At 34.3% G+C, this 16,705-nt stretch overlaps 1 protein-coding gene across 1 annotated transcript in view; it reads right to left on the minus strand.

The window, feature by feature from the left end:
- Window positions 1-5,504: 5,504 nt before the first annotated feature.
- Window positions 5,505-16,705, minus strand: part of LOC145984518 (uncharacterized) — a 93,504-nt gene continuing 82,303 nt past the window's right edge. Inside the window, exons 8-10 of the mRNA XM_083118173.1 lie at window positions 15,038-15,163; window positions 13,223-13,382; window positions 5,505-7,660 (exon numbers count right to left, since the gene is read on the minus strand). Of these exons, the coding sequence (XP_082974299.1) occupies window positions 7,642-7,660; window positions 13,223-13,382; window positions 15,038-15,163 (305 nt within the window). The 3' untranslated portion in view covers window positions 5,505-7,641. The remainder of the gene's footprint in view (window positions 7,661-13,222; window positions 13,383-15,037; window positions 15,164-16,705) is intronic.

The following is a 16,705-nucleotide window of genomic DNA, read 5'->3' on the forward strand; positions in this document are numbered from 1 at the left end:
AACAGTGTGGGAGGGAGACCAGCAGTCGGTAGGTAAGCCAAGGCTCTCACGGGCTGTCGCGCAATGGGTTATTATATTATCCACCGTACTAAGAAGTTAACATTGGTCTCTATATTTCACGAGAGGAAGTTATTTCGATGATAGGAGGAAGTCATATGCCACGTGGAATGCGCAGAATCAAGTTACATAGAGCTTAGTCTGTAATGGTGGTTTCTAATATTGCAAAGTTAGTGCGGAAAGTTTGTTACATCTGATACTCGTACTTTCTGTTCAAAGAAGACAAACATTTTAGATACAAAGCATAGAGGAATTAACGATCATTATGAGGTTTTGAATTTTTTATTTGTCACTCACTATATAAATACTTATCAGTAGTTTCTTATCGAGTAAAACCTTCGTCGGAATAACAATTTACTTATGTTAATTAGCGATTTACTATTAGTTTTAGACACATGGTAAGATGGTGGTGAGGGGATTGACAACAGTCATTACGAAGGAACGAACGTAAATTACCAATCTTAGCAATTTGAACTCATTAAACGCTCTCCTTCGTTACAGTACTGCACTAAATCACTACTTAACAACTGTATATCTTTTTTTAGTGTATAGAAATCAAATAATCAATATTTTAGGTGTCAGTAAAGAACAAACAATACATAACTTAAATAACATCACATTTTGCATCCTGAATACATATATGTGATTTGTGAATTAATCATGATGTGTGTGTTAACACAACATATGAACAATAACTAAAAAGAAAAGTTTTAACTTTAAATCCTGGAAATCTTCAACTTCTAAGAGGAAATATGCGCAGAAGGGACGTCCCTCAAGTGTGCACCGGATTCATTTTTTAAATATTCTAATATCAACGGTATCTGTTCAGCAAACAAAAAAATAAAATAAAAAAAGAAAGAGGGTGGGATTTGAACCCACGAAAGTTCACACTTTACGAAAAATAAGGGTAGCAGCTCCTAACCAACTGCTCTACATCAACTTCATGACGTTATAACCTTAAAAACATGTTGATATTTATGAAGACTCCCACCTTCCTGTGTTTCAAGCACATTTTCTCGACAAGTCGTGTAAAATATATGTTTTTGACAACTGTTCGATATTATGCAAGGTATTGTAAATAAAATGTCCCATAAACTCCTCACAAATTTGCTTCTTTCTGCACAAACTTGATGGCAATTTCCTCCAGGTGGAGAAAAACTCTATTCAGTGTTTCAAACCACCAAAATTTCAAATCGAGCAAGCATAATCGTAAATATCCTTCAAGGTTATTTTTCCAACTTATTATTTCTGTTTGATTGTGTATTGTGTATAGCGGTTTATAGTTTCTAAGGTCATGGAAAGTGTTAAATTGAAAACCTCTCACCGCAGCGTTTTTCGTCTAGTGGGAGGACAAACTCAAAGTTGGCTACTCTCACCTGGAGCCGAAGTGCAATGTTGCTAAGTTTACGATTTCGGGACTTAGAATTCTTTCGGGGCGGTCAAATAAGATTTTGCGAAGTGTACATCTTATCTCTCGGCCAAGCGGTTGAGTGTGGGCGTCAGGCGACAGAGCACGGAGTCCTGAGTTCGACTGCCCACGGTCTTCTTGCCCGTGGCTTGGCGACGAAGCACACACTGGTCTTGAAGTATCGGCCCTAGAAAAGGAGCCGGAACGATGGTCTGACCGACGGCTACACGTTGCAGGCCGTGGTACTGAAGATAGTCAAATCGCGAATGTACTGCGGTTGCCTTAGGCGAAAGCTTCGTCTCGGTTTCCCGAGCCGGGCTGAGACGTGAAAGGTGTCGAGGTATTCGCCTGGTAGCTGGTATTCTTCTGGAGGTCCTTTGAATTCTGAAACTTAACTGAGCCTCGAATTCTGGTGCTTAGGTCTTTTAAGCTGCTGGCAAATACTTCCTAGCTGCTTGAACAGCACTTCCGTATTTGCCAGCCGATGACGGGCTTGAACCCGGTAGTATCGAAGAATGCCGTGTCTCCTGACGTCATATTTTACCTTTTTTACAGAGTCTCCCTTGAATCGTTCCACAATATATACATTTTTTTATTATAGATTGGACGGGTTATCATTTGTGGCATTCAGATAACCAGAACGCTAGGTAAAATGATAGCTACTTCTTGGCGTGAGGTAATTAGGTAATTAAACATATATGCTTTACGGGCAATGCACTCCCGTCTCATACTGAATGGACAACATCACCGTCCTGGACACGAGCCTTAACCTGGATCTTCCTTTTCACGTATGAAAGGCATTTTTGCTAAGTAGTGCGTGGTAATGTGGTTTCGTGGCAACAGGTATACAAACATTTTAGGTCAGGTATACTCTTTGTCTAAAAGCTTGTTACTATTGTTTCGTGGTAAGAGGGGGTAAACATATTATGTAATACAAGCGTACGTACACCATTTACAGCAACATGCTATGTCGTGCTTCCTTGCGCAGATGAGTAAAAATATTCTAGGACAAGATTACTCCTTTCCGAAATCTTGTTACTAAGTTGGAAGTCTCCCAGGTATCTTAAATAAAACTTTAATAATATGTTAGGGGAAGGGTGGGATATTGTGGAATACCGGTTTCATATTGCATTAACTAACTAACTAACTCTCTAGTCTTCTTAAACCCGAAGGTTCATGGCTGCAACAACACAGGCCTTCCATTTGTCTCTATCTTGGGCAAGATCTATATACTCTTTTATATCCCTACCGATTTTCTTTAGGTCTATCTCAACGTAGTCCCTCCATCTTCGTCTTGGCCTTCCTACAGGTCTCTTACCATCAGGTTTCCCAACAAGAATCCTGTAAACGCCTCTCTCCTCTCCCATTTGTGCCACCTGGACTGCCCACCTAAGTATTCTTGATTTAATTATTCTAATAATATCTGGACATGAATACAAATTATGTAGTCCTATATTATGTAACCTTCTCCACTCACCTGTCTCCTCATTCCTTTTAGGTCCAAAGATTTTCCTAAGGATCTTATTTTCAAATACTCTCAATTTATGTTCCTCTTTCAATGTAAGGGACCAAGTTTCACACCCATATAATACTACAGGCAAAATTACTGTTTTGTATATTTTAACTTTTAGTTTCTTAGATATTGAACGAGAAGACAAAAGTTTAAGAAGAGAGAAGTAACATGCATTTCCTGAATTAAGCCTACATTTTATTTCCTCTTTAATATAATTTTCACTTGTTAATATTAGTCCTAAGTATTTGAAATTGGAAACTGGTTCAAACGAGTTGTTATCAATAATTAGATTTTGATTATTACCTAACACTTGGTTTCGGCCTGTAAGCATATATTTAGTTTTCTCTTTATTAACTTCCAAAACCTATCTCTTTAGCAGTTTTGAAAAATATTTTAACATTATTCTTAATTGTATTTATATCATTCCCTAATAAGGCTACATCATCTGCATATGCTAACAACTGAGTCACACCATTTAATTTTAGTCCTTCGTTAGTTTCTCTTACCTTCCTAACAGCATATTCTAAGGCAAAATTAAAGAGCAATGGAGATAATGCATCTCCTTGTTATAACCCATCATGAACTGTAAATTTGTCACACATATTAATACCCACACGAATTCCTGAGACGAACTTCATGCCAGTACAATAAACCTTTCCATTCTAAATTAAGTGTTGGAGGCACATAGTGGTTCGGATCCCACTTTAAACTATAGGTCCAGTCCAGATTAGCCTTACTGTGCATAAAGTGGACTTAAGAGTCAAAATCAATCCTTCAATCAAAATCAATTAAGTGTGTAGTGTTAACTTTGGAAAACAAATGTTACCAACTATAAATTTGTACAGTTTTCTCGTGAAAATGTGTACTACGTAAAAGCTTTTCTTCTATAATTCGCCATTTGACGATTCCCTCGTTTTAGTTTCAAAAAGCAACCCTATTGTCTTGCAAATTTATACAGGGCAAGAGCTCTTTTTAATTTATCATGTGTCTATTTCTCTGTCTTCTACCCTACACAGCTTATTTGCCTAAAAGTTTTGGCACAAAATGGTGACAATTTAACCAATAACTTTTAGTTCAACTACTGAAGTTCATATTCGCTTTGTTTTATTATCTTAAATTAATTAAAACTTCATATTAGAGAATAAGATAAATGCCTTTTAGTGTCCTGAAAAAATTAGGGTAGTTTTGTAGCCATTAAAACACACGACAAAACTCACTAACTCTCTGGCATTCCTAAACCCGAAGGTTTATGGCTGCAGGAACACAAGCCTTCAATCTGTCTCTATCCTGGGCAAGATCAATCCAATCTTTTTTATTCCTTATAGATATCCTGCAGTTCCATTTAAAAGTTATCCCTCCATCTTAGTCTTTGTCTTCGTATAGGTCTCTTACCATCAGGTATCCTAACAAGAATCCTGTAAACTCTTCTTTCCTCTCCCATTTGTGCCAATTTGACTGCCTATGGAAGTCTTCTAGATGTAATTATTCTAATAATATCTGGACATGAATATATATCATGGAGTTCTGAATTTTGTAACATTCTCCATTTACCTGTTTCCTCGTCCATTCTAGGTCCATATAATGTTACAGGCAAAATTAACTCTTTTGTATATTTGATTTCTAGTTTCTTAGATATTATAAGAGAAGATAAAAAGTTTATGAAGATAAAGGTAACACGCATTTCCTGAATTAAGTCTCCTTTATATTTCCTTTATAATATAATTTTCACTTGTTAGTGTTACTCCTAAGTACTTGAATGCGGAAGCTAATTCAAACGAGTTGTTATCAATAATAAAATTTGCATTATTTGATATGATTCTTACCTAACACTTTCAGCCTGTTAGCATATATTTAGTTTTCTCTTTGGTAACTCCCAAACCTACCTCATTAGCAGTTTTTAAAACTATTTTAGCATTATTCTTAATTGCATTTATTTATATCATCCCCTAGTAAATCTATATCATCTGCATGTGCTAACAACAGAGTCAAACCATTTAAATTTAGTCTTTCATTAGTTTCCATTACCTTCGTAACAGCATATTCTCAGGCGAAATTAAAGAGCAATAGATAAAATGCATTTCCCTGTTTTAACACATGAGAAATTGTAATTTTTTTTACATATTAGTACCCATACGAATTATACTTACACATGATAAGAGCCTAACAATGTATATCATACACAGGAACAAAATAAAATTTCTATAAAATAACTTTTACTTATATACAACCTTGGATTTTATAATATATATATTTTTTTAGAATTTCAGAGTATGTTGTTTTAATTCCAAAACTGCACCAATTTTCTCCTTACTGTACATGTGGTCTCAAACCTTAATCCTGTAACTGGAAATAAACTTCTGCGTTCCCTTCGACTTATAATACTAAATACACCCATCCCTATTAAACTCAAGGAAAATGAACGAATTTCTATTTTATTTCCATATCCTTAAATTGCAAATGAGATGTACTAAAAAATAACAAACGTTATGAAGTTATGGTTTTTTTTATATAGATATGGTAGTTTTTATATATTTATTGAAAGAAAGTGTCATTACAGTTACATTGTTACATAGTGCATTACATTAGTTGGATTGTTACCTTCTAGAAGGTAATATGACAATATTTCATATTCAATTTTTTATAACTTTAATTACAATCAATGATTGCTTATAAACAAGCAGAGAGAAGTAAACATTATGTTAATATTACACCTCTAGTTAATTTTGACAATGTTTAATACTCCAAATCTTCTTTCAACCCAACTTAATTTAAAATATACATTTTAAAGTTTCACTACAGTCATCTAAAAAAACACAATCTACAGTTGCATTGTTTCAAATTTCTCTCTTATATTTTTGACAATTTTTATTACATCAAATGATTACGTCCAAAACAAGCTGAGAGAAGTGAGCAATATATTTATATTAGCCTTCTGTAAAATTTTGACAACTTTCACTACTCCAAATCTTGTTTGAGGCAAATTCATTAGAACAAAACACATTTGACACTACACCATAACTGGATGTCATCCAAGAATTCTTTACAATGTTGTTGATGTTTTACAAACTTCTAAAGCAAGTAATGTAATAATATGTTATCATTGCAAATTTTGACAATTTTAATTACAGCCTATGATTCTTGTTAAATAAGCAGAGAGAAGTAAACTACTAATTAATATTACACTTGTGTATAATTTTGACAATGATTATCGAAGATTCACTTGAATGCTACAAAAAGGAACTACAACAACACATTAAATTTATCAGAATTATAACTCTGCAGTGGTTTTTTCAAGGAGTGACGTCATCGTAAAATTGCTAGCACAGTCCATTATTGATATTAAGATTCTTACTTATCTGGGATACATCTTTCCCCATTACTCCAGATCTTCTTTCAACCCAACTTGATTTAAGCAATTAAATTTTAAAATTTCCCCACAGCTGGATTGTTATCAAAAATACTGTACAATACAGTTTCATTGTTTTAAACTTCTCTCTTATCTCTCTTTAAAATTGTGAAAATTTTAATTACAGCAAATGATTGCATTTAAAACAAACCGATAGAAGTGAAAAATATGTTAATATTACTCTTCCTCAAAATTTTGACAATTTTTACTGCTTCAAATCTTGTTTCAATAGAAGTTAATTAAAAAAATATACATTTTGATATTTCAGCATAGCTAGGTGTCATCAAAATGTCATAAATTTTATTTTCATTGTTACAAGTTCTGGCAGCCAGTTTTTATTTGGCAATTATTTATTACACCCAATGATTATATTTTAAAAAGCAGCGTGATGTGAACAAAGTGTATTATAATTACAAGTTTTACTACTCCTTACAAATCTTGTTTCAGTGCCTCTTCAGCGAAACAAAATACAATTTGACACTTCACCATAACTGGATGTTATCTAAAAACGCCATGCCATGGTGTTAATTTTTTAAAAAAACTTCTAGAAGCAAGTAATGTGATAATATTGTTCTCAATTAAATTTTGACAATTTCAGTTACAGTCAATGATTGTTCTTAAATAAGCAGAGAGAAGTAAACAATAATTTGATATTACACATCCATTTAATTTTGACAATGATTATTACTCCAGATCTTCTCTTAACCCAACTTTATTCAAACAATTAAATTTTAAAATTTACCCAACTTTATTCAAACAATTAAATTTTAAAATTTACCCACAGCTGGATTGTTATCCAAAATACTGTATAATACAGTTCCGTTGTTTCAAACTTCTCTCTTTTTTCTAAATTGTGAAAATTTTAATTCCAGCAAATGATTGCATTTAAAACAAACCTGCAGAAGCGAACAATATGTTGTTATTACTCTTATACAAAATTGTGACAATTTATACTGCTCCAAATCTTGTTTCAATAGAACTTAATTAAACAAAGAAAATACATTTTGACATTTCACCGTAGCTGGATGTCATCACAAGATGCCAATGTTAGAAGTTCTAACAGCAAGTTTTCATTTTGACAATTATTTATAACACCAAGTGATTATTTTTAAAAAAGCAGGGTGAAGTGAACAATATGTATAATTTTCACAATATTTACTGCTTCAAATCTTACTTCACTGCAATATCATTTTTTTAAAAAAACTTGACACTTCAACAAACTGTCAGCGGAACCACCATGCTTTACCATGTGCTTCTTCAGTTTTTAGGCAGGCCGCTGCAAAAATAAAAGTAATTATAATATATTTTAAAAAAATGCAAGAATAAACTTCAGTTAGAAGCGCAAAAGTATGTAAGCTTTCAAGTTATATTAGGTCAAAATATTTTTAAAACATAAATGTAATAAGTTAGAGCAATGAAATGTTTACATAGTATTTTAATCTCATAAAAGTGATTAAGATTAAGTTTGCATGCTGCCTCCATAAAGTGGAATGCATAGTTTCAAAATGGATAATAAATTGCAAGAACTATTGAAAGGTGGTATTTTGGACCTATGTTGTGCGAAACTTTGGGGGTGATAGATTGTCAGGGAGGATATCTTGGAAACTTTAATGATAAAGAGCATCCAGTCCCACCCCACCTACTTTGATAAGTGTATTGAAATCAAACTAATTTTGTCTTATATATTATTATGCTTTGGTCAATATTTGTCCAGTGAGAGTTCCAAAATGTTTACGGTATCAATGAATCTCCAACTTCGTAACATTATGTTTTCAAAAATGATAAAAAGTGAAAAAATCCCTATAACAACATGAAAATTCATATAACAAGGTAAATTATGTTATTTTGAAAATCAGTGATGTTTTCATAGGAAAGTTTCTCGAAATTGTTAAATAGAAATAAGGGTTGAGTGGCATCTTGTTGGGGAGGTTTCTTAAAATAAAGTAAATTTAAAATAAACCTTTTTTGATTAAAGATATTTCATTCAAATGAGAGGCCACACACTACTTTTTCATATTCAGATTATAATAAATTTGAAATAGGTGAAGAAAATTCTAGGAACACTTCATGTCTTTGTGAAAGAATAGGTAATTTTTGGCACTAGAAGAAAGAAGAAAATGATTATCTAGAGAAAAGGAGTTTGTTACATGCTTTAGCATGTAAATATTTTTTTGCAGACTTTTTGAATGCTCACACAAATACGATGGCCATAACACTTACCAAAAAAAATTCCTACAACATTTGCTTGAAATCAAGAGACGTACGTACGTGTGTATTTAACAAGGTGTCAGTCGACACCTTTGAGGAAATGCAAATCATAATTTTGAGCTGAATTGACACTTCTGAAAATATTCTCACATGCATCTGGCTACCCTGCTTCTATTTTCACACTCTGCATTTCAATTGTGCACTTAACGACAAAAGAAATAGTACGCGAATTGTTCATCACCATTTTATCCAGTCCGTTTTCCACTACACAACTATATGTTGATTATAAATTGATACAAAAATGTCAATGAGCAGAGGACAACATTACATCAACAGAATTCCATATTTTACAACACAGGAGATATAATGAAAAAGAATGGAAATAGTGATGGACTCTATGCCTACCATTACATCGTGACTAGTATCGTGCGAGACGTATCAGTGGTTGGTTTAATCTTAGTAGTGTTAGTAGGTACGTACAATAAAATTTATACTCGAAAATAAAATTTCAGGGCAAAATTATGATTTATAAATTTTCATGAGGTTGTACGCCTGTCTTTGGATACACGTTGACTTCATCTCTCAAAAAAATCTACACTTGATTGATTGTAATAAAACTGTTCATGTTATGGTGCGCCAGCACATACACTATTTGCACCAGTCACAATATACGAAACCCAGCCCGTTGCCATAACCAAAATCAAAACTTGTTTCTGAGGACTAACATCTCCCCACCTAGGTTAAAAACTGAGGCTCTAAAGAGGTACTCAGCACATAAGGACAGAATAAAGGACACCACACAGCCCTACAGAGTATTATGCTGGCCGTAGGTCCAGCCACCAGAGCTTCGTTAGCCTACAACATTGCACATTGACAGAGATTGACATTTGAGTGCTATCTCGGGACATCCTTTACACGCCCAAAATTCTATATTGGTAGTTTTATTAACCAATATTATATGCCTCTGCAATTCACTTTTTCACATCGCCCATCTCGTAAATCCACATATCCCCTATTGGTCGCAAATTACAGAATAGTATGAAGTCACTCACAAACTTTACGATAATTTCTTATCCCTTTTAATCCCCGAAATTTGCACACTGGAAAATTCATTCTGACTATTTCTATAATTTCTTGCACGGAGCAAAGTGTTAACCCAAGTTATTTGAAATTATCTCAATAGACGAGGGTTCATAATACAGAGATCAACACATTGCCAATATTCCTCTTCATTTTCCTGTCATAACCAGTAAAAATTAGGGATGCAGGACTTTTGAAACACATCGTATTACAAGACTAGATACCCTATTGAAGCATACGTGTTTGTTTAGAAGAACAAGTGCTTGAATCCCACTGTTGAATCTTCACATTTTACAGTACACGGTATACAAAAAGCTTCAGCATAATTCTCCATTCCAAGTTTGTTTTGGAGAAGGGACAGGACGAAAACGAGCTGTTTACTTTCAGCATCAAGTCAAATTCATGGTCTATCCGACTCTTCTCCGTGGATATCAACTTATTTTTGCTTCTTTTTTCCATACCCTTCTCTGACAACGAACAAGAAGAAAACAGGCTTATCGCCATTGAGATAGTTTGATATATATTTTTTAAAAAGTTACTCTTCACAATTTTTTTTCTAACTTGCCATATAATACGAAAATTTGAGTTTAAGTTGGTGTTTTACGTCCACAGTGAGGCTAATAGGAACTGGACCTATAGTTTAAGTGGGATCCGAACCAATATGTGCTTCCACCGGGAATATAACACGAAAGTGCTTGTACTTTAAACATGCAATAGTTACCTCTTATTGCAGTGCACTTTACATACATAACTATCATGTGGCAACGCTGAAAATACTTCACGCAACACATCAACGACTTGTATATAAATGGAGTTGGCCGGCATAAAATGTTGTTCGGAAAATTTTGCTGAATGCTGCTCATTGAGGAAAATAATTCCCAACACATTTCTTATAAATGACGTGTTTTAATTTCCTCGAGTAAAATGACAGTCTATAAGATATGTATTAATTGATTGATTGATTCAGGTTATTTTCAGTCAATTTTCTGCCACTTTTGACTAATGGCGACCATGTAGATGAATAGCATTGGGTATAATATGTATTGATTGAATTGAGGTCAGTTAACATCTGTAAAATATGATACCATAAAAATGGTATTTTCTATCGGAGAAAATTCATGCTCGCAAAATTAAGTATTAAAGAAAGGGGCAAATTTTTTAGTTGGAGAAAAATATTTTGCTCACAAGATTAGTGTTAGATGAAGCCTATGTCAATTTTTACCGTGAAAAAAACACTCTAGAAACCTTTATTATTAAATGAAGGTAGGGTCTACAGAACTGTGTTTTCTCCAAATTTGCTATGTAATTGTGTGAGGTCAATTTTCTCAAAGAGGAATGATTGCCCAAAAATATCCCTATGAAATGCAAGTCAATCACACAGTAGTTCAATGACTGATGATAAGAATTACTAATATATCAAGAACGTCAATTGCCAAAGGGGAAAATATTGCCCACAGTATTTAATGTGAAACAATATAAAATCATCTTAAAAAGAGAAATTTGCTACCAGCAAATTAATCAACTATTCTTCTTAACCTTCTCCTGAAATCTTCAATTTGTTCGTCATCTTCTTGCTTACAGTTTCGTAGTTTCAGCCTTTGAACAATGTAATTACTAGCTGGATTGTAGTATGAAACTTACCTTTGAGAATTTTGTTCATATTGTCTTGACTTCCAGTAAAGCTGGAGCAAACACATGTAAAAACGTCATAAGTTTGTGATCCAATTAAAGAAATCAATGTAGAGACTTCATTCTATGGCGTAACGTGCTGCAGTAATAGATCTATTTGGAGGATCGTACTTATCAAAGGACTACATAAGCTATTGTTACAGACTAATATGAAATTTACCTTATCGTCGCCTCATAAAATTGTTTATGCACAGTTAAAAATTCGGTATACTTAAACATCAAATGAGACCAAAAAATGCCAAGTATTAGTACCTCACTTATGTACAATGTGAAATTTGAGATATTGACACTTCATGATTTTCTTCCCAAATTGTTTGCACAATTGAGCACACAAAACTTTCCGTTGAGAACGGAATGAAATCTCCGACATTTACACATTAGTTTTGGAACTGAGATCGTTCTTCACCTTCCCGAAATCGGACAAAATCTGTGCCAAAAAAATGATTGAATAGTTTGCGGAAAAATGTGCAGCCAATTAACCTAACAGAACTTAGGCTTGAAAGTTTGATATGTGTCTAAATATGCAAATATTTTAGGGTTATTATATTTAGTGCAGTAATCAGCAAAATCTGAAAGAAGCACACTTATGAGAAGTATGTATCAGTCTGCTAGTTTGTCATAGAAAGGCAACAATTGATACTCGTCGGTACCCTGCAAACCATTTTCTTTCCACTTCAATAAAAAAAATGAATTCTTGCCAGAAAATTACAAGGTGTCGTCTAAATTACAAATTAGTAATTAGTTAATTGAGGATATACCTTGTTGATTCGTTGCCTAAAATATAGCTAATGGAAAAAGGAAAGACATCTTTCACAATATTCACACACCATTGTTATCACATGTATTTTCTTCAATAATTGTGAAGATGGAACTAAAAGGTAATATTTGTACAATTTCGTCTACAAGATAGATAAGCTGTGTTTCAATAAAACTGTGTTTCTCTGCTGTGGGAAATTTCCCCTCATGGTGTTGGCAACACTTATTGACTGTCATTTGTTTAACAAAACTACTCCATTTTCGAAACTTTCATTGTTGGAATAGAATACATCATAAAGCTGAGATTATGGCATTTTGTAAGAATAATGGTTGCGAGGTAGCTGTATAAATGTTTCCGAATACTTCCTCTGTGACCACCTGAAGCAAGATGTTTGCAAGCCTGCCTTGGGTTATTGAGAAGCTCAGAAACAACATCCACATGGACATCAGCACCATCTTTAAACATCAATTTTATTGAAATGTTAGACGCTGTCATGGCTGATCTTCTCAGACTGTTTGAGTGAGAATGCCATCAGGGTGTTCGGTCACCTGCCAGACATAATGGAAACATGACTGACTGTGGTTATTTCATAAATGGAAATGTGTAAGGTTACAATTATTTTGTTTGTAACGTTTGCCTAATTAAAAAGGGTTCCAATGTTTAAAAACGCCTATTTCCTTGTAACGCTTTTAACAAATTGTATGCTCTCCGGCTTATTTTATAATATGAAAAAGGACACTGCAAGGTTTTACAATAAAGTTAGTGCCGTTGGGATAAACATATTATTTTCTCTTCATTCTTACGTTTGAGAGATGTAATAACCGAGTAATGGAATCATCAAATTACATACGTTTCCGTTACTGGAAGACAACAATAAAGGGACAAAATTGTCTTGAAACTTGATTTTGTTTAAAACTGTGTCAATTCTAAGATAATTATGAATTATCTGTTGAAGATTTAGCAAGAAAATGGAGTAAAATTTAGGATTTTCAACTTGTTTCAATAATTCAGTCAAACCATAAAGTTTGTATAATAATAAGCCTGTATAATCCTATGAGGCAAGTATATCAAATATTAATATGAAACTAACACTTAGATACTTACCGGTGAGATTCCTCGCAGAATGGCTGGACTAAGTCGTCGCCAAGTGACGAACATGGTGGATCCTCGCACTTATTCTTAGGCTTCATAACACATTCATAGCCTGGTTTGCATGGCATCTCTTTGCATGATTTTATGACCTTACGGATCGGCAGTGCTGGATCTGAAACAACCACGCGTAAAGTTAAAGTAAAGAGAAAAGGATATCACAAAGTTACCATAAATTTAGATCGTAATTCATTTTCTCTAAATAGCATAATAAAAGTTCTCTTAAACCATAGATGACTTTGACTCAGTGAATTGAAAACTTTGATAATACTGTACAAGATGTCTCAACCTTTTTCTTGCCAGGGGAAGTTTTTCTCTGATGGTGTTGGCAACATTTATTGGCCATCATTTATTTGTCGAAACTTGAATTGGAGGAGAATTGGAGTAATTTCGAGAAGCTCAATCGCAGGTACAAGCCCCCATTATCGAGAACAATTAGTTTAAGCTAGATAAAATGCAGTGCGTGTTTCAGAAAAAGAGCAACATCCTGAATAAATGTAATATTTTAAATTGCAAATAAATGGTATACAGCCTGAGAGTAGAAATCCGATATATCCAATTTTTAGGTGCCAAACAAAAGTGCTAACCAAAGAATAAAGCTCTTGATTATCAGATGCCCCTCCCCCATCCCGACATCAATTCCTTAGACACGCTTGAACAAAGTTTTTTTCTTTCCCTTCTACCTCAGTTTCTGCACATCATTTTTTGTGCACCGTTTTTTCGTAACGTTGTGCTGACCTCCGTGGTGGAGTGGTTAGCACAGCGATATATGACGCCAGGGATGTAGAGTTCAAATCTTATTCTGGGCATGGGCGTTCTTTGTGGGTGTCCCAGCACCAATTTCATCATATCATCATTCATCTCCATCTTCGAAATTAGCCAAAAGTGGCATAAAAATGGAGTAAAATAATCCAAATCAATCAACCAATTGTATCGTTGATGGTTTATTAGTCTCCTTCCTTGCTACGTTTTACAACACATAATGTGGTTGCTGATATGTTATTTTTCGCAAAATATGCGTATTCCTTGAAACGCTGGTTTCGTTTCACAGCAACAAGCGACGTCAGTGAGGCGATTTATTGTTTTCCTGGGTTCCCATCATACAGTCGGCAAAGCGGGCTTCTTTTAACGTTCGTATCGCACAAACGACGCCCCAACTTGAAAATTTTTACAGAGAAAAATTGTTTGTTTCCATGACCTTCTGTGGTACCCGGGCGCCATTTTTGACACCCTGTATATGTGTGTGTGTGTAGGTAAAGGGGGGGATTATTGTTGTTGTTGTTGAATTGGTGTTTTGAGTCCACTTTATGCACAGTAAGGCTAATCGGGACTGGACCTACAGTTTAAAGTGGGATCCGAACCACTATGTGCCTCCACCGGGTATCGAACCCGGGACCCCTTGATTACAAGGCGGTGACGCTACCACTGCGCCATCGGGGAGGCTGGGGGGGTTATTAAACGTTCAGCAAATTAGTCTGCCAATGTATTCTTATAATATTCATCACAGACCGAAAAATCTTTTTTTTCATCTAAGCAAGAAATGTAAGTTTAATTGATTGATTGAGTTGGTGTTTTAAGTCCACTTTATGCACAGTACGGGTAATCGGGACTGGACCTAGACTTTAAAGTGGGTACCGAACCACTAAGTTCCTCCAACGGTAATCAAACCCGGGACCCCTTGATTAGAAGGCGACAACGCTACCACTGCTCCATCAGGGAGGCATAAGAAATAACGGCATGCGTGATAACTACCAAGTTACATTTTCGTACCTTTCCTCAAACACTTTGCTCTTCGGAGGCATGTGGCAGGAGGGCAGTGAATTGTCAAGTCCTGATCACATTCAAAACCTGGTGAACAGTATACCTCATCGCAAGTCATTGGACCTCCAAGTATATCTGCAATAACAAAATGTTTTAAAAGTACTCTTTTGAAACCCATCTTTTTAGAGTGATTAAAGCAAGAAGTCATACACCAAAGGTAAATCTATAAAACGAGATAGGTTGGATTAAATGGTATTGGGGTATTACATATTAGATAAAAAGATATTGAAGATAAATTATTTTACTTAGTCTTCTCGAGGAGGAATAGAATGCAAATTAATTTAAGATAAATTTAAGAACTTCAAAATTTGCGATGAAAGTTTTCGCTTAAAAGTTAGGAACATACAAGTTATATACAATATGGAATTAAAAAATATACCTTAGAGTTTTGTACAAGAATATAAGTTTTCATAACAAACCGCAAAACTTGAGATAGATCACATGCTGGGCAACATTCTGATATTATCTAGATTCCACATTATAACATTTATATAAGTAGTAATACCTAGAACTTTGGAGAATGTTAACAAAACCTCTGGTTAATGTGCCCTACAACATTCCCAATAGAATAGGCATTAATATACACAGTGTTGAAAAACGAGTAAGAATCTTCATGTGTGATGAGGATGTAAATTTCTGAGTTCAAACAGCAAGATATTTATTTTGATACAAAAATTGCAAATCATTCTTAAATTCTAAGATGAAATGTATTGGAAATAAAAAGTAAAGCTCCCCCTGTGGTTCCCAGAGGGGAAATAGAATATATGTAAAAAATCTGCACCTAGGAACCATGCTGCAATATGTGAAATGAGGCGGGGTTACGGTTAAATCAATAGATATTTGCTTAGAAATTAATTTACTTTATCAGGTTCAAAGTCACTTTCGCTAATACGTTCATCATTTTTAATACACAAAATGAAAAAAAAAGGTAGAATTTAAGAGGGTGCGAGCATATCAAGTAAAATCTTCCGTAAAGCCAAAAAAGTGACTTCTAGTAACTGGATAGTAATAATAGACACGTTTTCGTAATTACATATTTATGGGTATTGTGACATGCTCTGAATGGGTGTTATATGCGCTTTGGCCTTTGGGAGCATGGGCACCATTGTTTCCCCCGGAGAATAATTCAGTGATCCAAGTAACGCCAATTTCGCATAATGTTTAAGACTCTCTTATTACATACAATTTTTATATTTTTCTTCTTCACTTTTCTTTAAAAACAATCATGCTTGGTGGTCGCTCGAAATTTGTTTCAACTTTGTCACTTAGTGATCTTTTGTACTGGATGTATTGATAGCAAGTTTAATTCAATATAATTTTATCTTATTAACAAAAAAATTATGCTTCAAGTTCAATGCAGTAATTTGACTTTTTGCACATGGAAAGGACATAGTGTCATTGTAGGTCGACTAAGAAATCGTATTTGTTGGCAGATACTTGCACTCTATTCCTGGGAGGTGTCCCGGATTCGAATCAAGACCTGGGCATGTATGTTTCTGAATGTTCATTCCTCAATTTCATCATATCATCACTCATCCCCATACGTCGCAAATTATCCAAAAGTGGCACAAGAAACGAAATAAAATAAAGCAAATCAATCAATCAATCTAATCGGAG

The sequence above is a fragment of the Lepisma saccharinum genome, chromosome 2, assembly GCF_977018435.1.
Source record: "Lepisma saccharinum chromosome 2, izLepSacc3.1, whole genome shotgun sequence".
Lineage (NCBI taxonomy): Eukaryota > Metazoa > Arthropoda > Insecta > Zygentoma > Lepismatidae > Lepisma > Lepisma saccharinum.